This window comes from Sus scrofa, chromosome 4 (assembly GCF_054392235.1).
Source record: "Sus scrofa isolate SSC_HxYL_T2T_F1_AM1 chromosome 4, Sscrofa_HxYL_maternal_Yorkshire_Landrace_v2.0, whole genome shotgun sequence".
Taxonomy (NCBI): Eukaryota; Metazoa; Chordata; class Mammalia; order Artiodactyla; family Suidae; genus Sus; species Sus scrofa.
The window spans coordinates 128,390,122-128,412,413 of record NC_139386.1 but is presented as its reverse complement, the minus strand read 5'-3'; the positions used below and the strand labels follow the sequence as shown (position 1 = coordinate 128,412,413).

The window sequence follows — 22,292 nt, the reverse complement described above, 5'->3', positions numbered from 1 at the left end:
ACCTGTGTTCCAGTGCCTGATCTGCGACTTGCTTGAAATGACTATATACAAAACTCTTAGTTTCTCTGACCTCAGATTCATCATCAGTATAAGACAGAATAAGAACACCTGCTGTTCAAGCTACCTTGTAAGGTTGTTTCTGAACATCAAATAAATAGAAGTGAAACTGCTTTATAGACTTAGTAAATAAAACTAGTATTATTACTATTAAATCTGTAACCATTCAAACTACATACCTTTGAAAACAGATTTCTCTCACACAGAATCACACTCAGTAACAAATATACTTACAGCATGGCCCGACAATACTTTGGCTAACGAAAAAAAAGACATTAAATTTCAATCTCAGTTTCATTTTAAATGTAAAATCTAAATTAGTAAATTACTCGGAAATAAAATAACTAAAAATATTTTTTATAAAAATATTTCTGTACCTATCAAGTTTTAAATTACAGTATTTAATGTAGTCATATAATTGCAATATAGTTTTTAAATTTTATAGTGACCGCATTGTAAATGTAATAAAATTTAATTTAGACTACACAAAAGTATTACATATGCAAATATCATAATGTTCAACCAGTCTTAACACAAGTAATAGAGCAAAGCAAAACTCCTGCATCCCAATGTTTGCTTTTTTATCTACCATCCCTGTAATACGGTAACCTGAATTTTAATTTATTGTTTCATTCATCTGTGCCATTTATTTTCTGCTTCATTCAGCTTATCGAGTGAGAACAGATTAGCCAGTTCCACTTTTCGGTTCTCATGCGTTAACACAATACCGTAGTGTTTATCTTGCAAACACTTCATGGAAATGCTTATGTAAATAAATGAAAAAACCACAGTGTTTTCCTTGATTTAAAAAACAACTGACAATAATTTTTAAAAATCAGTTTTGTTAAAGCTGCTTAACCTCTCTGGGAAAGCAATGAAAACAAGTAGGAGGGAAAAAAGTTTCAGAACTTTTAGGAAGCTCACTAATTTTTTGTGTATTGACTTCTGAATTTACAGGATAAAAGTGAAGCTGAATAGCAGCTTTTTTTTTTTTTTTTAATTCAGTCACTCGGGGACTGTAAAAATAGTAATAGCTGACATTTTAAAACTCTTATTCTAAGAGCTTTACATATATGAACTCGTTTAATTTTCACAACTCAATGATGTAAGTGCTATTATCTCCTTTTAGCAAATGTGAAACTGAGGCAGAGAATGTAAGTAACCAGCCCAGAGCTACTTACAAACAGTGGTGGGATGAGGAGGATCCCACCTTGGGGTTCTGGCTCTGGCATCTACCCTCTTAGTCACCATGACACATCAACATGGTTAAAGGAGTTTGTTACAGTTCAATGACAGACACTCCGCAATCTGTGATTTAACAGGCTTTAACTTCCAATCGAATATGGAAATGATGTTAAAGTATGTAAACCATTCTAGGTAAATGCAGAAGAGGAAAGCAATCTCCTAAGAGCTGACACATGTGTAATAAATAAGCTACCTGTACTTCATACTTCATTCTTCACAGGTTCATTTTGTAGCTTCTAAGCACTAAGCCATACCTATACACATTCACATTAGCTTTTCCTAAATTAAAATCATTAGAAATCACTTCTAGAAAGGTTTACTTCTAAAAGAACAGAGAAGAAGGACACACCTAAGACTGGTTAACCAAATATTTCTAATATTCAACAAACTCTCTAGCATACTATAGAGGCTGAAAGTAATAGTCAAAAATGGTAAAATTAATACTCATTGGAATTTGTCTAAAATAAATTTACACATCCTCCTGTAAAACTGGGAAAATCCACAAGACAGGATTGCAATTAAGAGCTTGAAAATTTATACAGAACTTCCCTCTCACAAAGGAACATTATATTTAATGGCATTAATTTTTACTTAATCTCTTCTGTTCAATAAAATTTGCTTTAAGAAGTTAACATATCTCTTCTGACTATAGTTCTGTCAAATTTAAAATCCAGAATTTATCAAAAAGCTATTACTTATGAAATCAGTTACTTTTTTTTTTTTTTTTTTTTGTCTTTTTGCTATTTCTTGGGCCGCTCCTGCGGTATATGGAGGTTCCCAGGCTAGGGGTCGAATCGGAGCTGTAGCCACCGGCCTACACCAGAGCCACAGCAATGCGGGATCCGAGCCACTGAGCAAGGCCAGGGATGGAACCCGCAACCTCATGGTTCCCAGTCGGATTCGTTAACCACTGTGCCACGACAGGAACTCTGAAATCAGTTACATTTTTACAAAATAAAGTGATATATTCTTAAATTAGAAATCATTTTTTAATCCAATCTCTTGAGATAGACCATGATGGAAGATAATGATGGAAGAAAATGTAAGAAAGGGAATGTATACACATGTATGTGTATGACTGAGTCACTTTGCTGCGCAAGCAGAAAATGGCACAACACTGTAAATCAACTACACTTCAATAAAACTTTAAAAATGAAAAAAATCATTTTTAAATTAGAGAACTTAGGTAGTTTATCTGAAACAGATGATAAAAGTTTTACTTCCTTTCTAACCTATTTAATAAGTGAAACAGATAAAGCAGCACTGCCACAACAGTAAAATTCTATTAAAATCTAGTCTTAGGAGTTCTCGTCATGGCTCAGCGGAAATGAATCTGACTAGTATACATGAGGACGCAGGTGTGATCCCTGGCCTCACTCAGTGGGTTAAGGATCCAGCGTTGCCCTGACCTGGGGTGTAGGCTGCAGAATCAGCTTGGATCTGGTGTTGCTGTGGCTGTGGTGTAGGCCGGTGGCTACAGCTCCAATATGGCCCCTAGCCTGGGAACCTCCATATGCCACAGGTGCAGCCCTAAAAAGACAGACAGACAGACAGAAAACTTATTTTTTAAAAGTATTACATAATTAAAAAACTACAAGAAGTATTAGACTAACTGCCAACTTTTCTTCAAATATATAATGGCAATGGGCACTTCCAAGCATTGAGTACCAAATTAAGCAATTTGCACTACTTTTTCTGGACCAATTAAAAGCTTTGCACTTTTCAAATTCCCAGATTTTGAACTTCCTTGCATGGTGTTCCCCTTGAGAATGGGAAGGTATGGCACTGAGTTTAAGATGGCTGTATAAACTAGAAAACCATTTGTGAACGTGTTCTTTGGAATTTGGAACACATTCTGTCTCAAGGGGGCAACCATAAACCTGGACTGATAATCAGACGGCACATACATGAATCCACAGTGTTGTATTTAAACAAGGGGATATACACATAAGTGCATGCCTTCAGCATTTTAATATAAGATGGAAAGTTTGCTCCTGTAATAATTCCTAATGCACAGAATCACACTGGGTAGGTTATCTAAAACATCAAATTCCGCATCTGCTGCCTACGTAAGACTCCAGGGTAACCTCCTCCTGGAAATAAGTAGTGGACAGAGAATCAACAAACTCTACCACTTACCCTACAAAGAAAGTGTGCTCATAGTCCTCTGATCTCCATTTACTTGTAAATAAAAATTGCGGAGACAAAGTGCATACATATCTTAACAGTTAAGGGGCAGACGGTTCTTCGGCAGACACTAATTTTCTTTAATCAGTTCCTCAGTAACTACTGCAACAGGAGTTTCACAGTCTCACTTTGGAAAAAATTTCATAAACACCACACTTAAGATAGTTATAGAACTCACATAAAAAATCCTACAGACTAGTAGAAGGCAGATGTTCTCTTATACAGTTTGAAAACAAATAACTCAGCTGTCTTCTTCAGCTCTGAATTGTCAATATACTGAACAGTGTAGAATTTCCAACTTTAATTTTTGCATCACAGAATGCTAAAATCAACAGCATGTGCTGTAAGCACCTTTTTCTTAACAAGTTATTAAATGAGGTAAGCCACATCTCAAACGAGTCAGCAGCAGAACCCGGCCTAGAACTAGACCGTGCGACTCTCTTTCCTGAGCTCTTTCCATCTTTCCTTATCACCAATTTCACCAGCTTGTATAACATGTCTGGAACTGTGATCTTCCAGTTCAAATAAGAAAACGACATGAAAGCTACACATTCCAAAGGCAACTTAAGGAAAGGGACTCCAAAAAGGCTCTAAGAGTTCCTATGTCCAGGTAAAATGTTCTTAAATTTGTTCCAATAACAACTTTTCCTAGGCTTGCATTTCATGCTATAGAAATCAAAGCTATTGGAGTTCCCACTGTGGTGCAGTGGAAACAAATCCAACTAGTAACCATGAGGACACGGGTTTGATCCCTGGCCTTGCTCAGTGGATTAAGGATCTGGCATTGTTGTGAGCTGTGGTGTAGGTCGAAGATGCAGCCTGGATCCCACATTGCTGTGGCTGTGGTGTAGGCCGGCAGCTGTAGCTCTGATTTGACCCCTAGCCTGGGAACCTTCATGTGTTGCAGGTGTGGCCCTAAAAATCAAAAAAAAAAAAAAAAGATATTTATAGCTTAAGAATTCATCTCAATATTCTTGAAGCTGATAAAAACCAAATGTCTATAGCATCACTATCCCTCAGAAATTTCTATGATGGAAATTTTTATCATCTTCACCATCCAAAATGGTAGCCACCAACCAGAGGTGGCTAATAAACACCTGAAATGTGGCTACTGCAAGTGAGGTGCTGAGTTTTAAATTTTAATTGAATGTAAATAACCATATGCCTAGAGGCTGCTATACTGGATCGTGCAGGCTAAGAACATCCCCAAGAAAAACAGAATTGGTTAACGAAATAATGAAAGCTGAGCAGTGCTTTTAAGAGTACCTGCCGTGTGAAGTAGCTGAAGGAGCATGAGAAGAACACCCTCTTCTGCATTTGTGATCTCTGGGCTCCAAATGAAACCACTGCTTATTAGCAATAACAGGTTGATGAAATCACACAGTCCAAATTATACATACAACTCATCTGTGAAACAGGGCTGAAAGGCCCTGCCTGGGAGGTGCTGTGTGATTAAATACGGTTCGTATGTAAAAGTACTCTGAAAAATGTAAAGCACCACACACAATTATGTATCATCTCTACTATGTAACCCTGGAAGGTTCTGTAACTACTGCTATCACAAAGCTATTAATCTAAGCCTAACCTCCACAATATGGCTGAACACCTGAAGCAACAGTCAAGTGCTTCTGTACATCACTGCCTCATGACAGGTAAAGTACATATAGAAAATGGTATTCAGAATACACCAAAAGGTGATTTCTATACCCACGGTCTATATTCTTGAAAGCTAACTTTTTAGCTTTTTAAGAGCAAAGTGACATAACTGAAAGGTAATAAATACCAAAAATTCAGCATCCACCTTCTGAAGGATGCAAAAGACATGGACAAAGTCATGACAAGGGTCCCTCACTCCAAAAGAAAACCAGTGAAATAGCTCTTTGATGTCTGGCCACTGTTTACAACTGCACCGGTACTAAAGAACAGCAGGAAGTCCAGGAATATTTCTCATTGTCCGGAAGACAAAAGCATGGCCTGTCTACATCCAGAAACATATATAATAATACCACCTCAAGTTAGAGAATTTAAACTTTTACTGGCTTTTCTGAAGATTATATCTCATGTGGTTTTTGTAATAATTCTGTTAAACAAGGAATAGCATGACACTCTAAAAAGCTGAAAATCATGATCAAAATTAAACAAGTATATCATTACGTAGCATTTCTTATCATTTATAATGAAGTTAATGTATGTTTACACATACTCCCTTAAGGAAAACAAAAAAGATTCTATCGATTCAAATAAAATCTTTAGAGTATATTTCTAGATTTTTACAACGATGCTGCAAAGATAGAGAAAATAAATTCTTGTTAAATGCAAGATTTATTCTGAGATGGCATACATAAATCCTTTTAACTCTGACTGAAGAACCAAGCACTGAAATCAGTCCAAAGATAAATTAATGAAAATTCTCTGCCACTGCTTACTAATGAGAATTAGTTATCCAAAAGATGGTTTTTACATTTTTAAATTAATTTACCAGCTATTAATGGCAAGCTTTTTTATTATTAGCAATACAATCAAGTCAAATTGTGAAGACCTGTTTTTGTTATTAAAAGGATAACATCCTTACAGAATTTTAACATTACATTACCGTAAAAAATATATATATTTCTACACATATCTTTTTTAATCTCAAAAAGGTAGTCTCCTTCTGCTATCGTATAATTATTATCAATGCTCTCTTTTCTCACTTAGGATCAGCTTTCAATCCTCTTCCTTCCTGACCTATGACCCAACTACTCACAAATTAAAACTCGCATTAAAAAAAAAACTGTGGGTCACTGCAGAGGCATGGGTTGGATCCCCGGCCTGCTACAGTGGGTTAAGGATCCAGTGTTGCTGCAGCAGCTGCAGCATAGGTCACAGGTGTGGCTCCAATTCAGTCCCTGGCCTAGAAACTTCCATATGCTGCAAGTGAGGCTACTAAAAAAAGAGAAAGAAATCCTAACTAAAAATCTTACTTACAGTAATGAAAACCTATTTTAATGGATACATTAAACAAAATCAGATTTTACCCTAAATTGAAGTAAATGAACTGTCAGCTATTAGATCATTTAAATTTCAAATTCAAAAAAAAAAAAATTCAAAAAGAATACATTTTACTGGATGTAAATTAAAAAAAAAAAATTAAAACAACCCAGTTAGGACCAAGTCTTTATTACAAAGGTATGTTTCTTTAAATAAATAGCAGATGTCATTTTAGTAAGGAATTTGTTGCCAGTATAATATTTAATGCATTTTTCCACAATAACAAAACTTTATAACCACTTAATACTTCATAATTAGACTTCAAAACCAAGCTATTAAAATAAACAAGAGTGTAGGTAAATTCTTTTCTGAAAACATATATATATTCTCGAAAGAATAATTTACATGATTATCACTTTAAGGGAAAGTCAAATACTAAAATTTTGAGGTTTTAATTCAAGTCCAGGTATTTTGGACGTTTCAACTTGAAAATTAAGTTAGAAACAAACTCTTAAAAGCAGCATTTAGGACAAATATTAGATGTGGTTCTAGTTTCTGTTTTTCCGAACACATATCAGAAAATGAGTATTTAACATATATCTACATATAATATTTTCCAAAATCACGTAAGTGTCTAGGAAGCCCCAGAAGGTCTCATATAAGTAACACTAGGAATCTCCACTTTCTACTTCCGGACACACCTTTATGAACATAGACTCCACTGCCACTTAGCATAAAAGATGAGGAGCAGTACGATTACTAATTATCACTGCCATCGCATTTAGACACAAAAGAAGTATGCGAAGTTGAAAGACTTCAAGACGAAGGTCAGATCAAGGAGTACAGGAGTTCCCGTCTGGTGCATCGGAAACAATCCGACTAGGAACCATGAGGATGTGGGTTTGATCCCTGGCCTTGCTTAGTGGGTTAAGGATCCTGCACTGCTGTGGCTGTGGTGTAGGCTGGTGGCTGTAGCTCCGATTTGACCGCTAGCCTGGGAACCTCCATATGCCTCGGGAGAGGCCCGAAAAAAAGAAAAAAAAAAAAAAAAAAAAAAAAGGCAGGGAGTACAGATGCATATAGCTCTTTACTTCAGGAGAATCAAGTTTCAAGTTCCACCATCCATTTCTAACTGGACAGAATAAACTCTATGATTATCTTTTAAATGATAGGGAGAACAGCAAAACAATTAAGTTTGACTTTTGAGAAAAAAATTCACCGAAATCAGTGATTTTAGACTGTTTTAGGAACAATATAGAAAGTTGAACCCAGGCAGAAGTATTAACAATGTAAATTAAAAGCATCCGTCTGCTTATTCAAGACCAATCAATGCACTGTTACTATTAATAAGAAGGTTAAATCTCCAATTATCTAAAAATCTCCGGTGTCACCCACGTCCAACTTCCAAGAACCAAAGACTGATTCTCACTCTTTTGTATTCTTGTTCCCTCATTGACCAATGTTTCTATTATGTATTGCACTATATCTGATTATAAAATAGTTTACACTGAAAACCTCAAACAATTGGCAAACAAAACAAAACAAAACATGAACCCATAAAATACCTAAAGCAGAATACCCTACCCTACCACTGTGTACACACTCATGTGCAGCCAGACTGCCATTTAACATTTTACAAACGATCCAGTGAGGATGCCAAGAGAAAACAGATGACAAACCTGAAAGAATAGCTTCTTTCAAATACAGTAACATATGGGAGAACTTCCTGATGTCATTCACCAACTCCTTGATGTAGTCAGGATCCAAAGTGGAGCTGGAATTTATGGACTTGAGCCCCATTTCAGAAGCTGTAACATCGGTAGTCAGCTGGCCTGACGACAAAACGCGTTTTTTCTTTGTCTTTTTCTGTTTGTAAGCGATCATCCTTTCGTGCAACAGTCAAAAAACCGGAAATCCTTGGGGGAGGGGGGAGAGAAACACAAATACTTCATTAACCAGGGTACATGATACTAGGTTTTCACAAATAGCGCAAGCCCACCTCAGTATTCTACTTAAACAACAAAAACAAAACCTGTACTCTAATATAGCAACTTCCATTTATGATACACAAGCTGCTATTCTCTTCATTTCACAAATTAGGATACTGGGGTTTGGAGGTTAAATGTGTCTAAGCTCTCAGCTGATAAATGATGAACTTGTACTTAAACCCAGATCTGCCTTGTCACCAAAATCCATGCTCTTCATATTCTTCCTCTTAACTCCTAGGGTAGAGAATTGTTTACAGTGTAAAAGCTGCTCTGAAGTGTCACTTAGTGGAAGGACATATTCTCCCTCTATGGCATCGCTTTCAAAATAAAGGTGAAATAAGAGCTTAGAAAAAAAAAAAAAAGAAAGACCGTTTTCAAAATCCCCCTCCACCACTTACTACGCGTGACCTGACAATCCTCTCTTCGCTTTGGTAAAAGCATTTATAAAATGGGAGTAACAGCCTGACAACACCTACCTCGTGAGATGATTGTAAGCATTCAAAGAGACAATGGTATAGAAGAGCTCAATACATTTAAAAAAGCTCTATTAAGTGCTGTTCTCAATAATAATGCGGACTCATACACACACATATTCTGGGTTATCATCTTTCATCAAGAATATTGCTTTGTTGGCGTTCGCGTCATAGCGCAGTGGTCAACGAATCCGACTAGGAACCATGAGGTTGTGGGTTCGATCCCCGCCCTTGCTCAGTGGGTTAAGGATCTGGCGTTGCCATGAGCTGTGGTGTAGGTTGCAGACGCGGCTCGGATCCCGCACCGCTGTGGCTCTGGCGAAGGCCGGCAGCTACAGCTCCGATTAGACCCCTAGCCTGGGAACCTCCATATGCCGAGGAAGCAGCGCTGGAAAAGGTAAAAAGACAAAAAAAAAATATTGCTTTGTTGAAAACAAGTTCTAAGGATATCCACTAATTTGACACACCTGGATTAGTTGAACAAATAAATGTATGATTATTGGAGCAATATTTTCAGTTTTGGGGGATGGTATAATAAAAGCACAATCTTTGTTATGAGAAAGACTAAGATGTGAATCCTGGCTGAACACTTTCTAAACATGTGACTCATACAATTTGCTTACAGGCTGTGTGAAGATTAACAGAAAACACAAAATTAAAAGGCTTCATATGTTAAAGCACCTAAGCCCGGCAGAGTTGGAACTCAAGAAAATCTTAATTTGTTGCTGCTTCATGCTTACATTTTGCCTTTTCAGAATTAAAAGTCCTAGTTTTGTATATCTCTTGAAATCAAAAAGGAAATGACTGGAGGAATTAAATTAGCTCAGGCATTATCATTAAAAGTTTTCAAATGTTTTGTCTTCAATACTTGGATACTTTCAAAATGCGAGAATGACTAAGGACCTCTGCCAAATTTACCATAGAAAGTTTTATGTGTTATTCATTTCTGGGTTACATGTAAGATATAATATTGCATCATTTACTCTTTCCTATACATCACCCAACTCTACAGACTTTTCCCCCTAACCTACCGCTCTTTAATCTGTCCAATTCTCTAATTCCACACGAGAGGAATTACCTTCATTTCTTGACAGAGCTACGGTTACTAATTTCCTATCGATTTCTCCACATCCATTCTGTCTCATTCCAAAAGTACTGAGTACATTTTCAAAACATGAATCTCATCAGGTCATTTCTCTGCTCAAAACACTTGCAAAGGACAAGTGAGAAGCTCTCATGCACTATGAGGCTCAACATGAGATCTGGCTCCTACCTACCTCTGCAACGACGCCTGGAATTGAGGAGGGACTCAACACTCCTGCCACACACCCCTCTTTCTCATTTTTCAATAATTATTGTTTACTGTGACACTCCAGGGGGAAATAATTTTACATTACCAATCAATATATACATTAAGTATGTTGGTTTATGTGTGGTGTGTGTATGAGTGCACAGACACAAAACAGATTCTGGCTAAGCAGTCAGGTGATGTCCTCAGACGTTTCCTGTCCTAACCCATTCATTTTTTTATGTACCAAACACAACCCACCAAATTGGTCTCCGACTTATAATGGGTTCCGTTCCTAGAACCTCAAAAACACTGACTTTTGTCTACATGTAGTTCCATTTGTCTGGACTACTCCTTCCTCCCTGTTTACTCATTCTGATCTCAGCTCAGAGATCACTTCCTCAAGGAAACATTCCTGGACCCCCCTGCCCCCATAACCAAACAGAATCTCCTCTCAGATGCTTCACAGCATCTTATGCTTTGCATCACTGCACTTCTAGAAATTCACATAGATGATCTGTGTCTCCCTATCTAGACTGTAATCTCAAGGGAATCACAACCACGTCCCTTTGCTAACCACGTGTTCTCTGCCTACAACACAGCGTTTGGCACAGGCGGGATGAATAATGAGCTTATGCATTTATAAAGTTTCAATTAATTTTTATAGAAGTAAAAATGGTTAACTCTGGATTGCTGCAGTGTTTTGAATGGAAAAGATAAACGGTTTTTAAAGATCTGTCTCTAAAATAGTATCTTACAAAAAAACAAGCATATGAAGTTGAGTAAGTGCCAAAAGAGTACACAACACTGAAATCAACGTTGAAGTTCTATATTGTTTCTCTACTTCTGATTATTAAATAAGGTGTCCGAACACTTCTCTAAAGCTTTTAAAATTCCTTTACTTAATATTTGTGTTGATCTCAAATTATTTCTGGAAATGTAATTTCTGCATTTAATATAGTTTCAAACCCATCTAACATTAACCATTAAATGTGAAGTTAACTTCCAACATGAACTCAGGACAATTTGGGGCACTATCATTACACCTAAGTCTCCTCTGCAACAAAAACAAACACAGGCACTCATACGCCTTGTTTGGGCAGCTCTTTTACAAATCATTAATTGAGAGGACTACTGGCCTAAGTTACCACTTTTGTAGCTTACTTAATAAAGTCACTCTGATTAACTTTGATGGCTTTTAGTTTAGTAAGTTAGAAAATTGGTCACTGTCATTGGTTAAAAGATGGTTATAAAAATTAAAGCGTGTATCATAAGTTTGAAATAAAACAATTCACCTATCTCAGCAAAAATAATTAACTGTCAAATTAGTAACCCGAAGTTGAAAAAAAATGTTTCAAAAGTGCTTGAACATTCTTAGTCAAGACTAAAAATACCTGTAAACAAACAAAAATGACGGGGAATTGAGGAACTAAAAGAGGTTATGTTCTACCTCTAGAATATATGGTGAGTAACGTCTACTTTTGTTAAATATACTTTACTACTCTTCAGACTGCAGACTGAAAAAAAAGGAAACACTATAGTTGAAAAAATGTGAATAACATAAAGTAATCTAAGCTTTCACAAAACTGAACTATGAAAGTTTAGAGGATATACTTTCCAAGATCATCCACATCACTTTCCTGTGTCCCAAAATGAACATTCTCTGATTCGTAACATAAAACGTAGCTACTAACAGACTGCAACTGGCAATTTAATTAAATAAGATAATAATTCGGAAAGCACTTAACACAATGCTTGGTTCATCATAAAGACTCAATAACTGTTAGCCATTATCACTAGCAGTGCTCTACTGGGGGAGATTGTGGGTTTTGTGTTTTTTTTTTTTTTTAAACATACTTAAGTAACAAAATATAACTTCACTACAACATACCTGTAAATTGTGAGCAAGAAATACAGGACTGGAAACAGTTCCAGAAACTTAACTAACTTCATGGAAGCCTACTAAATGGCTTCCAAGTGAAGTTTGAACTGTGCAAACAGATTGTTGAACAAAATAATTGTGAAACTCTTCCTGAGTTCTCTTGCATCTCTTCCAATTTCAAACCATCAGCTTAACAAAACACATTTTTATCCACTTTGCAAAGAACTTTGTAACCAAAAGGAAAATTACTGTGCAAAACTACTTTCTCTGTTTGTTCTAAATTCTAATATGTGTATTACAAATGTAAACATAACTTCCTGGCACCCTGAAATGTGGCTTTTTCAAGGCTTTGGTAGCCTGTTAAATTAATCAAATGTCCCTTGCCCCATGTCCTTTCACCTCAAATGTATCACTATTGAAGCAGTTTCATTTTAGGCACTGGGCTGCCTCAGTTGAAGGTAAAACAACCCCAAATCTGAATTTAATAGTTCTCAATCCTACTATTTCTACCTCAGGAAAAATTGCCATACATTTCAGAAATCTTCTCTTTCAGCACAATTTCTGAATGGTAAGATTTACTTGGAGATTTTTTTTTTAATCTGAAAAATTTATGCTGGAGGTTTTTCATCATAAAGCACTCTCACAAAACCAGAATAAGGGCATGTTAAAAAAAAATTTATCAGCAATATGCAAATAACTAATTTCTAAAGAAAGGCGTGCAACACACATACACTTCATTCCTGTGCAGTTAGAACTCAGCACGTTTAAAAAAGATGAAGCTGCCCAACCTCCCACGCCTCCAGAATGTCTAGCATTCCTGGCAGGCAGGGCTCTCCCTTGACCAGCCAAAACTACCCAATGCCAAAAAGCACGTTCCCCATCCCAGATCTAAATACAGAGTGGAGAAGGAAGCAACCAGAGAGGGCAGCAGGCACTGATGGCGACGGACAAGAGAGATGTCAGGGAGACAGCTGGAGAAAGCGGAGGGGGCGCTCAGCTCCCGCCTTGAGCAACTAACACCCCTTCCCTCCGAAAAGCTGCGAGGCCGATTCCTCCTCCAGAAAGAGAGTCAAAGAAGATGTACAAGGAGACACGCGCCTCGTGGGTCACTAGGACTCCAGCTTGTAACATTTCAGACTTGAGCTCATCCGCCAAAGGGGGGGGGGGAAGGAGTCAAGTCTTAAATCCGTCCACACGGAATTGGGAAAAGGCTTTGAGAAGGAGGCGGCTTCGGAACGAAAACACCCCTCCCTCAGCCCCAAAGACAGAACAAGGACCACAGAAATCCCCAAATATCTGGGGAATGAGACCCAGCTGAAGTGCGGACCGCTGTCAGGGCAGATGGGCGGGACCGGACCAGAAGTCAGGCTCCCGGGAGGGAGAAGACTCTGGAGCAAAACTCTCTGGGTTTAAATTGCACTCTGCCAATTACTAGTCCGGAGGATTTTTAACCTCAGTTTCCCTGTGTGAAAAATTAAGTAGTCATGGAACTGTCGTGAGGTTAAAACGTGTTGCGCTCTTAGAAAACAACGCGCCGAACCTGGGCCGTGCAGTGTGTTTGCTTTTATTACCGTCATCATCCGCTCAGGCCACCACTCGCGCCCGCCCGGCTCCTCCGCTCCTGCCGCGCCCGGGTGCCCCTCGCCCCGTCCGACCCCTTCCCGAGGACCAGGAGTCCCAGGGACATCAGCCCGGACCGCCGCCGCCGGTCACCCGTGCAGCCCGCAGTCGCCTCCGCTCCGGGCCGCCGTCTGGCCGCCCGGACACTCGACGGCAACTCGCCGGTGGCCGCTGCGGGTGACCCCAGCCCCCGGCCCCGGCCGCCACGGCCGGACCGAGCGCCGCCGCCCCACACTCACCGCGGCGCTCCATCCCGCGTCCCGGGCGCCGACGCCCGCCCGACACTCACGGCCGCCGCCACCGCCGCCGCCGGCTGGAGCTCGTCGCCCCCATCCCCCACGGCCCGCGGACGCCCGGCCGAGCCGCAGCCGCCGCCGCCGCCCCTGCCGCCACCGCCACGACCGCGCCGGCCCCCGCCGCCCCGCCCCCGGCCTCGCACCTCCCGCCGGGCCGCGGCCCGCCCCCCGCGGCCCAGCCCATTGGCCCGCGCGCGCAGGGGGCGGGGCTCGGCGGCGGCCGCAGGTGGGGGCGGCTGCGGGCTCCCGCGCTCGGGCGGAGGGCTGTCAGCTGAGCCCCAGCCCGCAGGCTGGCCGGCGCGCGGCCGAAGGTGTTTCCGCCCCGCGCGGCGTTTGGCAGCACGGGCGGAGCGAACCTCGGCGCTAAGTCACCTGAGGACTAGAGTGGCACCTGGGAGTTTCTTGGAGGAACGATCTACATTTCTCACGAGGTACTTCTTTGACCACTTTGCTCCCCCCGCCCCAACTCCTTCCACAAAAACAAGAGCCGTAGAGGCAACGCGTAACCCCCGCCTGGCTCCTTTTCCGAAGTACAAACTTTACCTCGAAACCAGCCAACTACCCTGCCCTCGGTGCACTTAGAGCTCTGTTCACCTGCACTCGCCGTAAACTCGCTCAGAATGAGAAAAGCGTCTGAGAAAGGTGGAATAATTGAAGACAGCAGCAGGGGCCGCCGGCACGGAGACTTCCGTGGGCCACTGCTCACCGGCCGAGCCAGGTCAGGGTCTCAGGGCTAGAACGTTCGGGAAGAACCGATGGAGGAAAGGCGGGCGCGTGGGGGGAGGGGCGGGCGGAGGCGGAGAGAGAGCCGGTCCCGCGTGGGAGAGGCCAGCAGCCGAGGACCGGCGAGTGTGAGGACGCCGGGAACTGGGCTGCAGACCCGGGAGGGCGGCGAACCCAAGGCAGGCAGGAACAGGTGCAGGCGGAAGGAGGAACTGAGAAAGGCGCGACCCCCTGCCACTGAGAGAGGCAGCAAAAGCAAGCGCGATGGAGCCAGTAAGTGAGGTAGTGAGAGAGGGAGGACATACCCCTTAGCAAAGAGAAGAGGAACATCGCTCGTGTCTTCGACTCTTAGAGTAAAAACAATGTGAAGGAAATAAAGCAAACGGGGCCCTTCAGGTGCTACTTGGAAAAGATAAATAAGAAAGTGCTCAGTTTCTTGGTTACTTTAGCTCCATACTGGATTTTTCAGATTCAACTTATACCAACGGACCCCTTCAAACCCCAAACACAACACTACCAAGGACACACCACAGATACTCAGGAAATCTCAAAACCAAACTCTTCTAACCAGACTTAAAAAGAACAAGGCACCATGGACTCTCACCTTGAAAACTGATGCCCTGAACTGAAACAGACCAAGGAGAGGTCAGGGGTCCTGGGCCAAAAGGGGGCTGGAGCATCACAACCCTGATTAAATCTTAAGTTTGGTTTTGGGGGAAAAGATAAGGAAGTCACTCAATCTTAAAACCCTCTTGTATCTATTTTAAAATATATTAAGTAGGAGTTCCTTTATGGCTCAGCAGATAAAGGGTTAGGTGTTGTCACTGCTCTGGCTCTCGTGGCCGAGCTGGTGCAGGTTCAACCCTGGCCTGAGAACTTCCACATGCCACAGGCAAGGCCAAAATACATTAAATATTCATTATATTCTATTATCTTATTCCATTATCACCATTTCCTTAATAAAGAAGATTGTGCTCCTTATTAGAGCTGACTGACAATGTCTTACATGGAGAGAAAGGGTGCGTGGAGCAGAAGTGGTGTGACAGAGAGAAGGGAGCAGAGAGGAAAAAGCTGTGGAAGAGAAATGTGAGAGGGTGAGCAACAACTGTGGAGAGGAAAGAAAGAGGGAGAGGAGGCCTAGGAAGATGCAGCAATGTGGTGGAAGCCGAGAAAAGAAATTAAGATGGAGCCAGAACGGGGAAGATAAGAGAAAGGATACTCACTGACGGAGAAAGTGGAGAGGGACGCCTCTCTCACCCAAACAATTCTGGCAGGTGATCCCAATTAGGCCCTCAGGTTGTGACCTGGAGAAGATAACTATGGGAACCCCAGGCTCCCTGATTACCTGGGCTCTACTATCATTTTGCAGGCTAATTTTTTAAAACTCACCCATTAAACTTTGAACATAATTTGCCAAAATCAAAAGCACTAGAAATGCTGGGGACATCTAGCAACCAAACGTTCCATTCTTCGAATCCTCCTGGAGGAGAATGGTACAACATGGACGCTCACCATGGAAACCACTGATGACTAAACTCAAGGACACCCATGGGGGAGACAGGAGAGGATTCTGAAGGTCATGGAAGGTAGAGGCAGGGCACCCCTCCAGGAGCCCAAGGGAGGAAAGTCTGCCCCCTTGGATCTGCTCCAGGTTAATTTCAAGATCCTTCCCACCAGACCTACCTCTAAACCATCTCAAAATAACCAACTACTGTGCACAGAAGCAACAAAGAGTGGTTCTTCAGGAGTTCCTGTCATGGCGCAGTGGTTAACGAATCTGACTAGGAACCATGAGGTTGCGGGTTTGGTCCCTGGCCTTGCTCAGTGGGTTAAAGGATCTGGCGTTGCTGTGAGCTGCGGTGTGGGTCGCAGACGCGGCTTGGATCCCATGTTGCTGTGGCTCTGGCGTAGCCCGGTAGCTACAGCTCCAATTCGACCCCTAGCCTGGGAACCTCCATATGCCGCTGGAGCAGCCCTAGAAAAGGCAAAAAGACAAAAAGACAAAAAAAAAAAAAAAAAAAAAAAAAGTGGTTCTTCAATGAAGATGAGACCATTACAAGTACAGTTAACTAAAGGAAATTTTGAGAAGTCTCTCAATCCCACTCCTCTTAAATCTTTCTAAAACATATATTATTTGTCATATTTTCCATTCTTTTTCCTTAGTAAGGAGGAACATGATATGTGGAAACATTAGCAAAAATGGTCGTTCACTTTTAAATTAAAAGAGTTATTTTATTAATTTCCCCCAACTTGGATTTTGTTTAAAGAACTTTTATATCACACAAGTAAGTTTCAAGTATGAAAAGTACACTATTGCAACTTTTTGGAAGTCCAAAATTCTTGAATTAAAATGGAATTGTAAAGGATTTTTTAAAAAGAAAAATTAAAACCGTCTCTATATCTATTGTAGAAGTCCAACATCTTAAAATATTCAAGAAATTGCATGAAAAATATCTGTAGAATCAATATAATTGAAACTACTTGTGTTTTTACCATTTCACATTATTATTCTCTAGTATTTTTCCCTCCTAAAACAGAAATTCACATCCTCTGAAATGTTGCTCTTCTGTCATTCTGTGAAGCCTCAACTTGCATACTGTTAAAATCTTTTTCATGTGTTCTCTTCAGTGTTAACATAAGTCATTATTGCTATTTTTGCTAGGAAAGTATCTTCGTATTCCTGAAGTTGATTCTGTAGTTTCGGTAGCTTATGTTTCATAACGGAACCTGGTTCTAAATGTCTGAATGCATTTTTGGTTGTCACAACTGGGGAGAGAGTTGCCCCGACATCTAGTAAGTAGAGGCCAGGGATGCTGCTCAACATCCCGCTCGCATAAGAGAGCACCACCAACCCTCCAGCCTCCACCCCTAACCAAGAATCACCCAGCCCCAAAGGGTCAGCAGTGTCAGGCTGAGAAACTCTGGTCTAGATCCAATTACCACTGTATAAGCAACAGAAGACAAAGGAACATGTTAAATTACATCACAGAACGCACTCACTCACCAAACTCTAGACTGTGGGTCATTTTGAAGAGCAAACAACAGTTTCTTCAATAAATTTCAGGGAAAATGATGGAAAGAAAATCTCTGGATTAAAAAAAAAAAAAAAAAAAGCCTTAAATATAGTCAAGTGCAGGAATAAATAAGACCAGGAGTTCCCGTCGTGGCGCAGTGGTTAACGAATCCGACTAGGAACCATGAGGTTGCAGGTTCGGTCCTTGCCCTTGCTCAGTGGGTTGAGGATCCGGCGTTGCCGTGAGCTGTGGTGTAGGTTGCAGACGTGGCTCGGATCCCGCGTTGCTGTGGCTCTGGCGTAAGCCGGTGGCTGCAGCTCCGATTCGACCCCTAGCCTGGGAATCTCCACGTGCCGCGGGAGCGGCCCAAAGAAATACCAAAAAAAAAAAAAAAAAAAAAAAAGACCAGACTTGCCCTTCCACTGTATTGTTTTCAACCATTGGAGTACAAACAGCACAGGACCATGATCCTGAAGAGATGGGATCACAAATCAATGAGGTATTCCTATAGTCACCCCTGCTGTCTGCCTGGCACCACTCTAGACCATCTAGGCATCTAGGCATCAAGGCATCTAGGCATCAACAGGGGAAGCCAAAGAGAGCATGGTACTCTTGCTGAGGAAAATGGAATCAAACTTCAGGGGGGCTGGGGCAGCTGGCAGGAAGACAGCTGGACTCTGTAGGAGAAAGTACCAGAGAGGAAGAAGGTAGGCAGAGGACCGTCTCCAGAAATCTGCACAGGCAATTCCTTAACTTTCTTGCTGAATACAAAGCTGTATATGTATAAGCTGCACCCCTACAAGGATGGGCAAAGAACTTCCAGGAAGCTTTAGCTGAAAAATTCCCAGAGCTCCCACAGGGCGGGGAGGTATCTGAGTTTGCATCAGCCAGAGTAGAGAGACCTGCTGAACACTCAAGGAGAGATCCCAGAAGGGCATGTGTTAGTAGTGCATCAAACCCAGCCCTAATAAAATATATTCTAGATTCACCCCATTGAAGCTTCAAAACAAGCTTCATTTGATACATTTCTTTGTTAAAAAAATGATATTTAAAACAGAAGCAGTAACAACATGTGTGGCATTTACAACATATATGGAAGTAAAATGTATCAAAACAGCGAAAAGTAAGGGAGGAGGGAAACTAAAGTAAGGTTCTGTGAAATAGAATAATGTTATTTGAAGGTATTCTATGATAAGTTTAAAACATATGGTAAAATCTTCAGAGGTACAGTTAATAAGCCAATTGTGGACATAAATGGAATTTCAAAAATTTAATCAATCCAAAAGAAGGCAGGACAAGGAGAAAAAGAAAAGAACAGATGAGAAAAAATAAAGACAAACAGCAAGAGGAGATTTAAAACTAATCATATCAATAACTATATTAAATATAAATACTCTAAATACCCCTATAAAAAGGGGAGGGGGGTCTTAAACTGGATATAAAAGACAACTACATACTGCCTGTAAGAAGCAGACCTGAAATAGAGACACAGACCAAAAGTGAAACAACACAAAGAGATATACCACACAAATACTAATCACAAGAAAGCAAAAGTAGCTCTATTATATCAAATAAGGAGTTTTACCAAGAATAAAGAGTGGTATTTCAAAACTATAAAAGAGTCAATTCAGGTTCCCTGTGGTGCAGCAGGTTTAGGATATGGCATTTTGCACTGCAATAGTTTGGGTTGCTGTTATGGTGGGAGTTCAATCCCTTGCCTGGGAAATTTCATCATAAAGACATGATCTTAAAAGTGTATACACCTAAAAATAGAGCTGCAGAATATATGAGGTAAACCTGAAAGAAATGTAAGGAAAAATATACAAATCCCCAAAATAGTTAAGATTTCAATATTTTTTTTCTCGTTAATCAATAGAATAAATAACAAAAGATCTTGGCATCACCGCTGTGGCACAGTGGGTAAAGAATCTGACTGCAGCGGCTTGAGTTGTTGCAGGGGTTCAGGTCCAATCCCCAGCCCAGTGCAGTGGGTTAAAGATACAGCATTGCCACAGCTGTGGCATAGGTTGCAACTGTGGCTAGGATTCAATTCAAACTGTGGCCCAGGAACTTCCATATGCCACAGGTGTGCCATAAAAACAAAACAAAACAACAAGAAAACCCCCCAAAAATCTGTAAGGATGTAGAAAATTTGAACAATACTATTGACTAACTTGACCTCATAGACATTACAGAAAATTCTACTCAATGACAGACTATACATTCTTTTTAAATATTCATAAAATATTTACTAAGATAGACCATATACAGGACCATAAAACAAGTCCCAACAAATCTGAGAGAAGTGAAATCATACAGTGTCTGTTCTCTGATCCAAACAAAGTTAAATTTGGCATAAATATCAGTAAGATAATTGGGAAATCCCCAAATATTTGGAAATTATAAAATATACTTTTAAATAATCCATGGGTCAAATTTTCACAAGGCAAATTGGAAAATATTTTGAACTAAATAAAAATGAAAACAGAATATTTCAAAATGTGTAACTTATACAGTAAAAGCAGTAGTAAGAGAAATATACAGTTTTAGATGATTTACTGAAAAAGGAGGGTCTAAAATCAATAATTTAAACTGTCACTTTAAGAAGGTAGAAAGCAGAGCAAACCAAACACAAAGTAAGTAAAAGGCAGGAAATGATGATGAGAATAGAAATCAGTGATACAGAAACAGACTCACAAACTATGAAAACAAACTTATGGTTACCAAAGGGGACAGGTGGGGGGAGAGATGGACTGGGAGTTTGGCTTTGGCATATGCACACTGTGGTATATGAAATGACTGGCCAACAGAGACCTGCAGTATAGTATCTGTTGAATTTTGGGACAATTCTAACCAATATTTTGTGATAATCTATATGGGAAAAGAATCTGAAAAAAGAATGGATGTGTGTATATGCATAACTGAATCACTGTTGTACAGCAGAAATTATCACAATATTGTAAGTCAACTATACTTGAATAAAACTTTAAAAGTGAAAAAAAGAATCAGTGATATAGAAAACAGATAACGGAAAAATGAAAAGTTGGTTCTTTGAAAAGATCAATTAACTAGATAAATATCTCACTGAACTGATCAAAAAGTAAAGAGAAAAAACACAAATTACTAATATTATGTATGAAAGAAGGAACATCAGTACAGACCCTACAGACATTAAAAGGGACGCAAGGGAAGATTATAAACAACTATGCCTAAAAAATTCAACAACTCAGATGAAATGGAAAACTTTCTTGAGAGACACAAATAGCCAAATCTAAGGCAAGAAGTAGAAAATATGAATAGCCTTATATGTATTAAAGAAATTGGATTTATAGTTTAAAATGTTTCACAAAGAAAACTGCAGACCCCAATGGCCTCACTAATGAAATCTACTGAACCAAATAAAATAGTCCTACAAAAACTCTCAGAAAATAGAGGTGGCAGGAACACTTCCCAACTCATTTTATGAGGTCAATATTATCCTGATACCAAAACCAGACAAAGATATTACAAGACAACTACAGACTATATTTCTCAACACAGTATTAGGAAGTTGAACCCAACAATTTATAGAAAGAATAATATGTTAGGATGGGGAAGGTTTTGTCCCAAGAATCAAGCTTAGTTTAATATTCAATAGAGAAAAACCATGTGATCATCTTAATAAATGAAGAAAAAGCATCTGACAAAATTCTGCAAACTTTCATGATTATAGCAGTCAGCAAAGCAGGACTAGAAAAGAATTTCTTCAGCCTGATAAAAGGCATCAACAAAAAAATCTACAGCTAACATCATAGTCAATAATGATAGATAATTTTTCCCCTTAAAAGCAAGATCCATATTGTTACTGAAGACTTAGCGAGTACAGTAGAACAAAAGAAAGAAATAAAACACATTCAGATTGAAAAGGAAGAAGTGAAACACTTTATTCCATGATGACATGTTTGTATACCTCAAAAATCCTAAGGTATCTATAAATAAGCTACTACAACTAATAAATGAATATAGCAAGGCCACAGAATACAAGGTCAATATACTATAATCAATGTTATTTCTGTATACTAGCAACAAACAATTGGACAGTAGCATTTTAGAAACTAATGCCATTTATAATAACATCAAAAAGGATATTTTTAGGAATAAATTTAACAAAATATGTGCAAGATCCTGAATGTACAACTATAAAACACTAGTGCAAAAAAAATTAAAAGAACTGAATAAACTGATAAGTATACCATGTTCATGGATTGGAAGACAATACTGTTAAGATTTTAATTTACTGCAAACTGATCTACATTTTTAAGCAATCCCAAACAAAATCCCTCCAAGCTTTTCTATAGAAATTGACAGGGTGAATCTAAATGTATAAAAATATGTAAAAGGTCTGAACAGCTAGAAAGTTTGGAAAAAGAACAAAGTTGGAAGATTCACACTGCCTAATTTAAGATTTACCATAGAGCTACAGTTGTCAAGATAGTGTGACAGTGGTAGAAAAAGAGAAGCAGATCAACAGAACAGAATAGAGTCGAGAAATAGACCTACATATATAATC

The 22,292-nt window shown here is 39.7% G+C and overlaps 2 protein-coding genes and 1 long non-coding RNA gene across 14 annotated transcripts in view; 2 read left to right on the top strand and 1 right to left on the bottom strand.

The window, feature by feature from the left end:
- Nucleotides 1–22,292, bottom strand: part of ARHGAP29 (Rho GTPase activating protein 29) — an 84,698-nt gene that overhangs the window by 58,340 nt on the left and 4,066 nt on the right. For 2 of the 5 annotated variants that reach the window (XM_013997364.3, XM_085023913.1), the window contains exons 2-3: nucleotides 17,734–17,816; nucleotides 8,139–8,375 (exon numbers count right to left, since the gene is read on the bottom strand). In XM_013997364.3, coding sequence (XP_013852818.2) covers nucleotides 8,139–8,343 — 205 coding nt within the window. In that variant the 5' untranslated portion in view covers nucleotides 8,344–8,375; nucleotides 17,734–17,816. Of the gene's footprint in view, nucleotides 1–8,138; nucleotides 8,376–13,949; nucleotides 14,119–17,733; nucleotides 17,817–22,292 lie in introns of those variants that run through there. The other 3 variants (XM_005663656.4, XM_085023912.1, XM_085023911.1) reach the window with 2 other exon arrangements.
- Nucleotides 1,040–7,457, top strand: LOC146404250 (uncharacterized). Its single transcript, XR_014844754.1, has 2 exons — nucleotides 1,040–2,075; nucleotides 2,825–7,457. It is a non-coding gene; the product is annotated as an uncharacterized LOC146404250 (long non-coding RNA).
- Nucleotides 14,265–22,292, top strand: part of ABCD3 (ATP binding cassette subfamily D member 3) — a 238,241-nt gene continuing 230,213 nt past the window's right edge. For all 8 annotated transcript variants that reach the window (XM_085020726.1, XM_085020725.1, XM_085020724.1 and 5 more), the window contains exon 1: nucleotides 14,265–14,437. The gene's annotated coding sequence lies outside the window, so the exon portion shown is untranslated. The remainder of the gene's footprint in view (nucleotides 14,438–22,292) is intronic.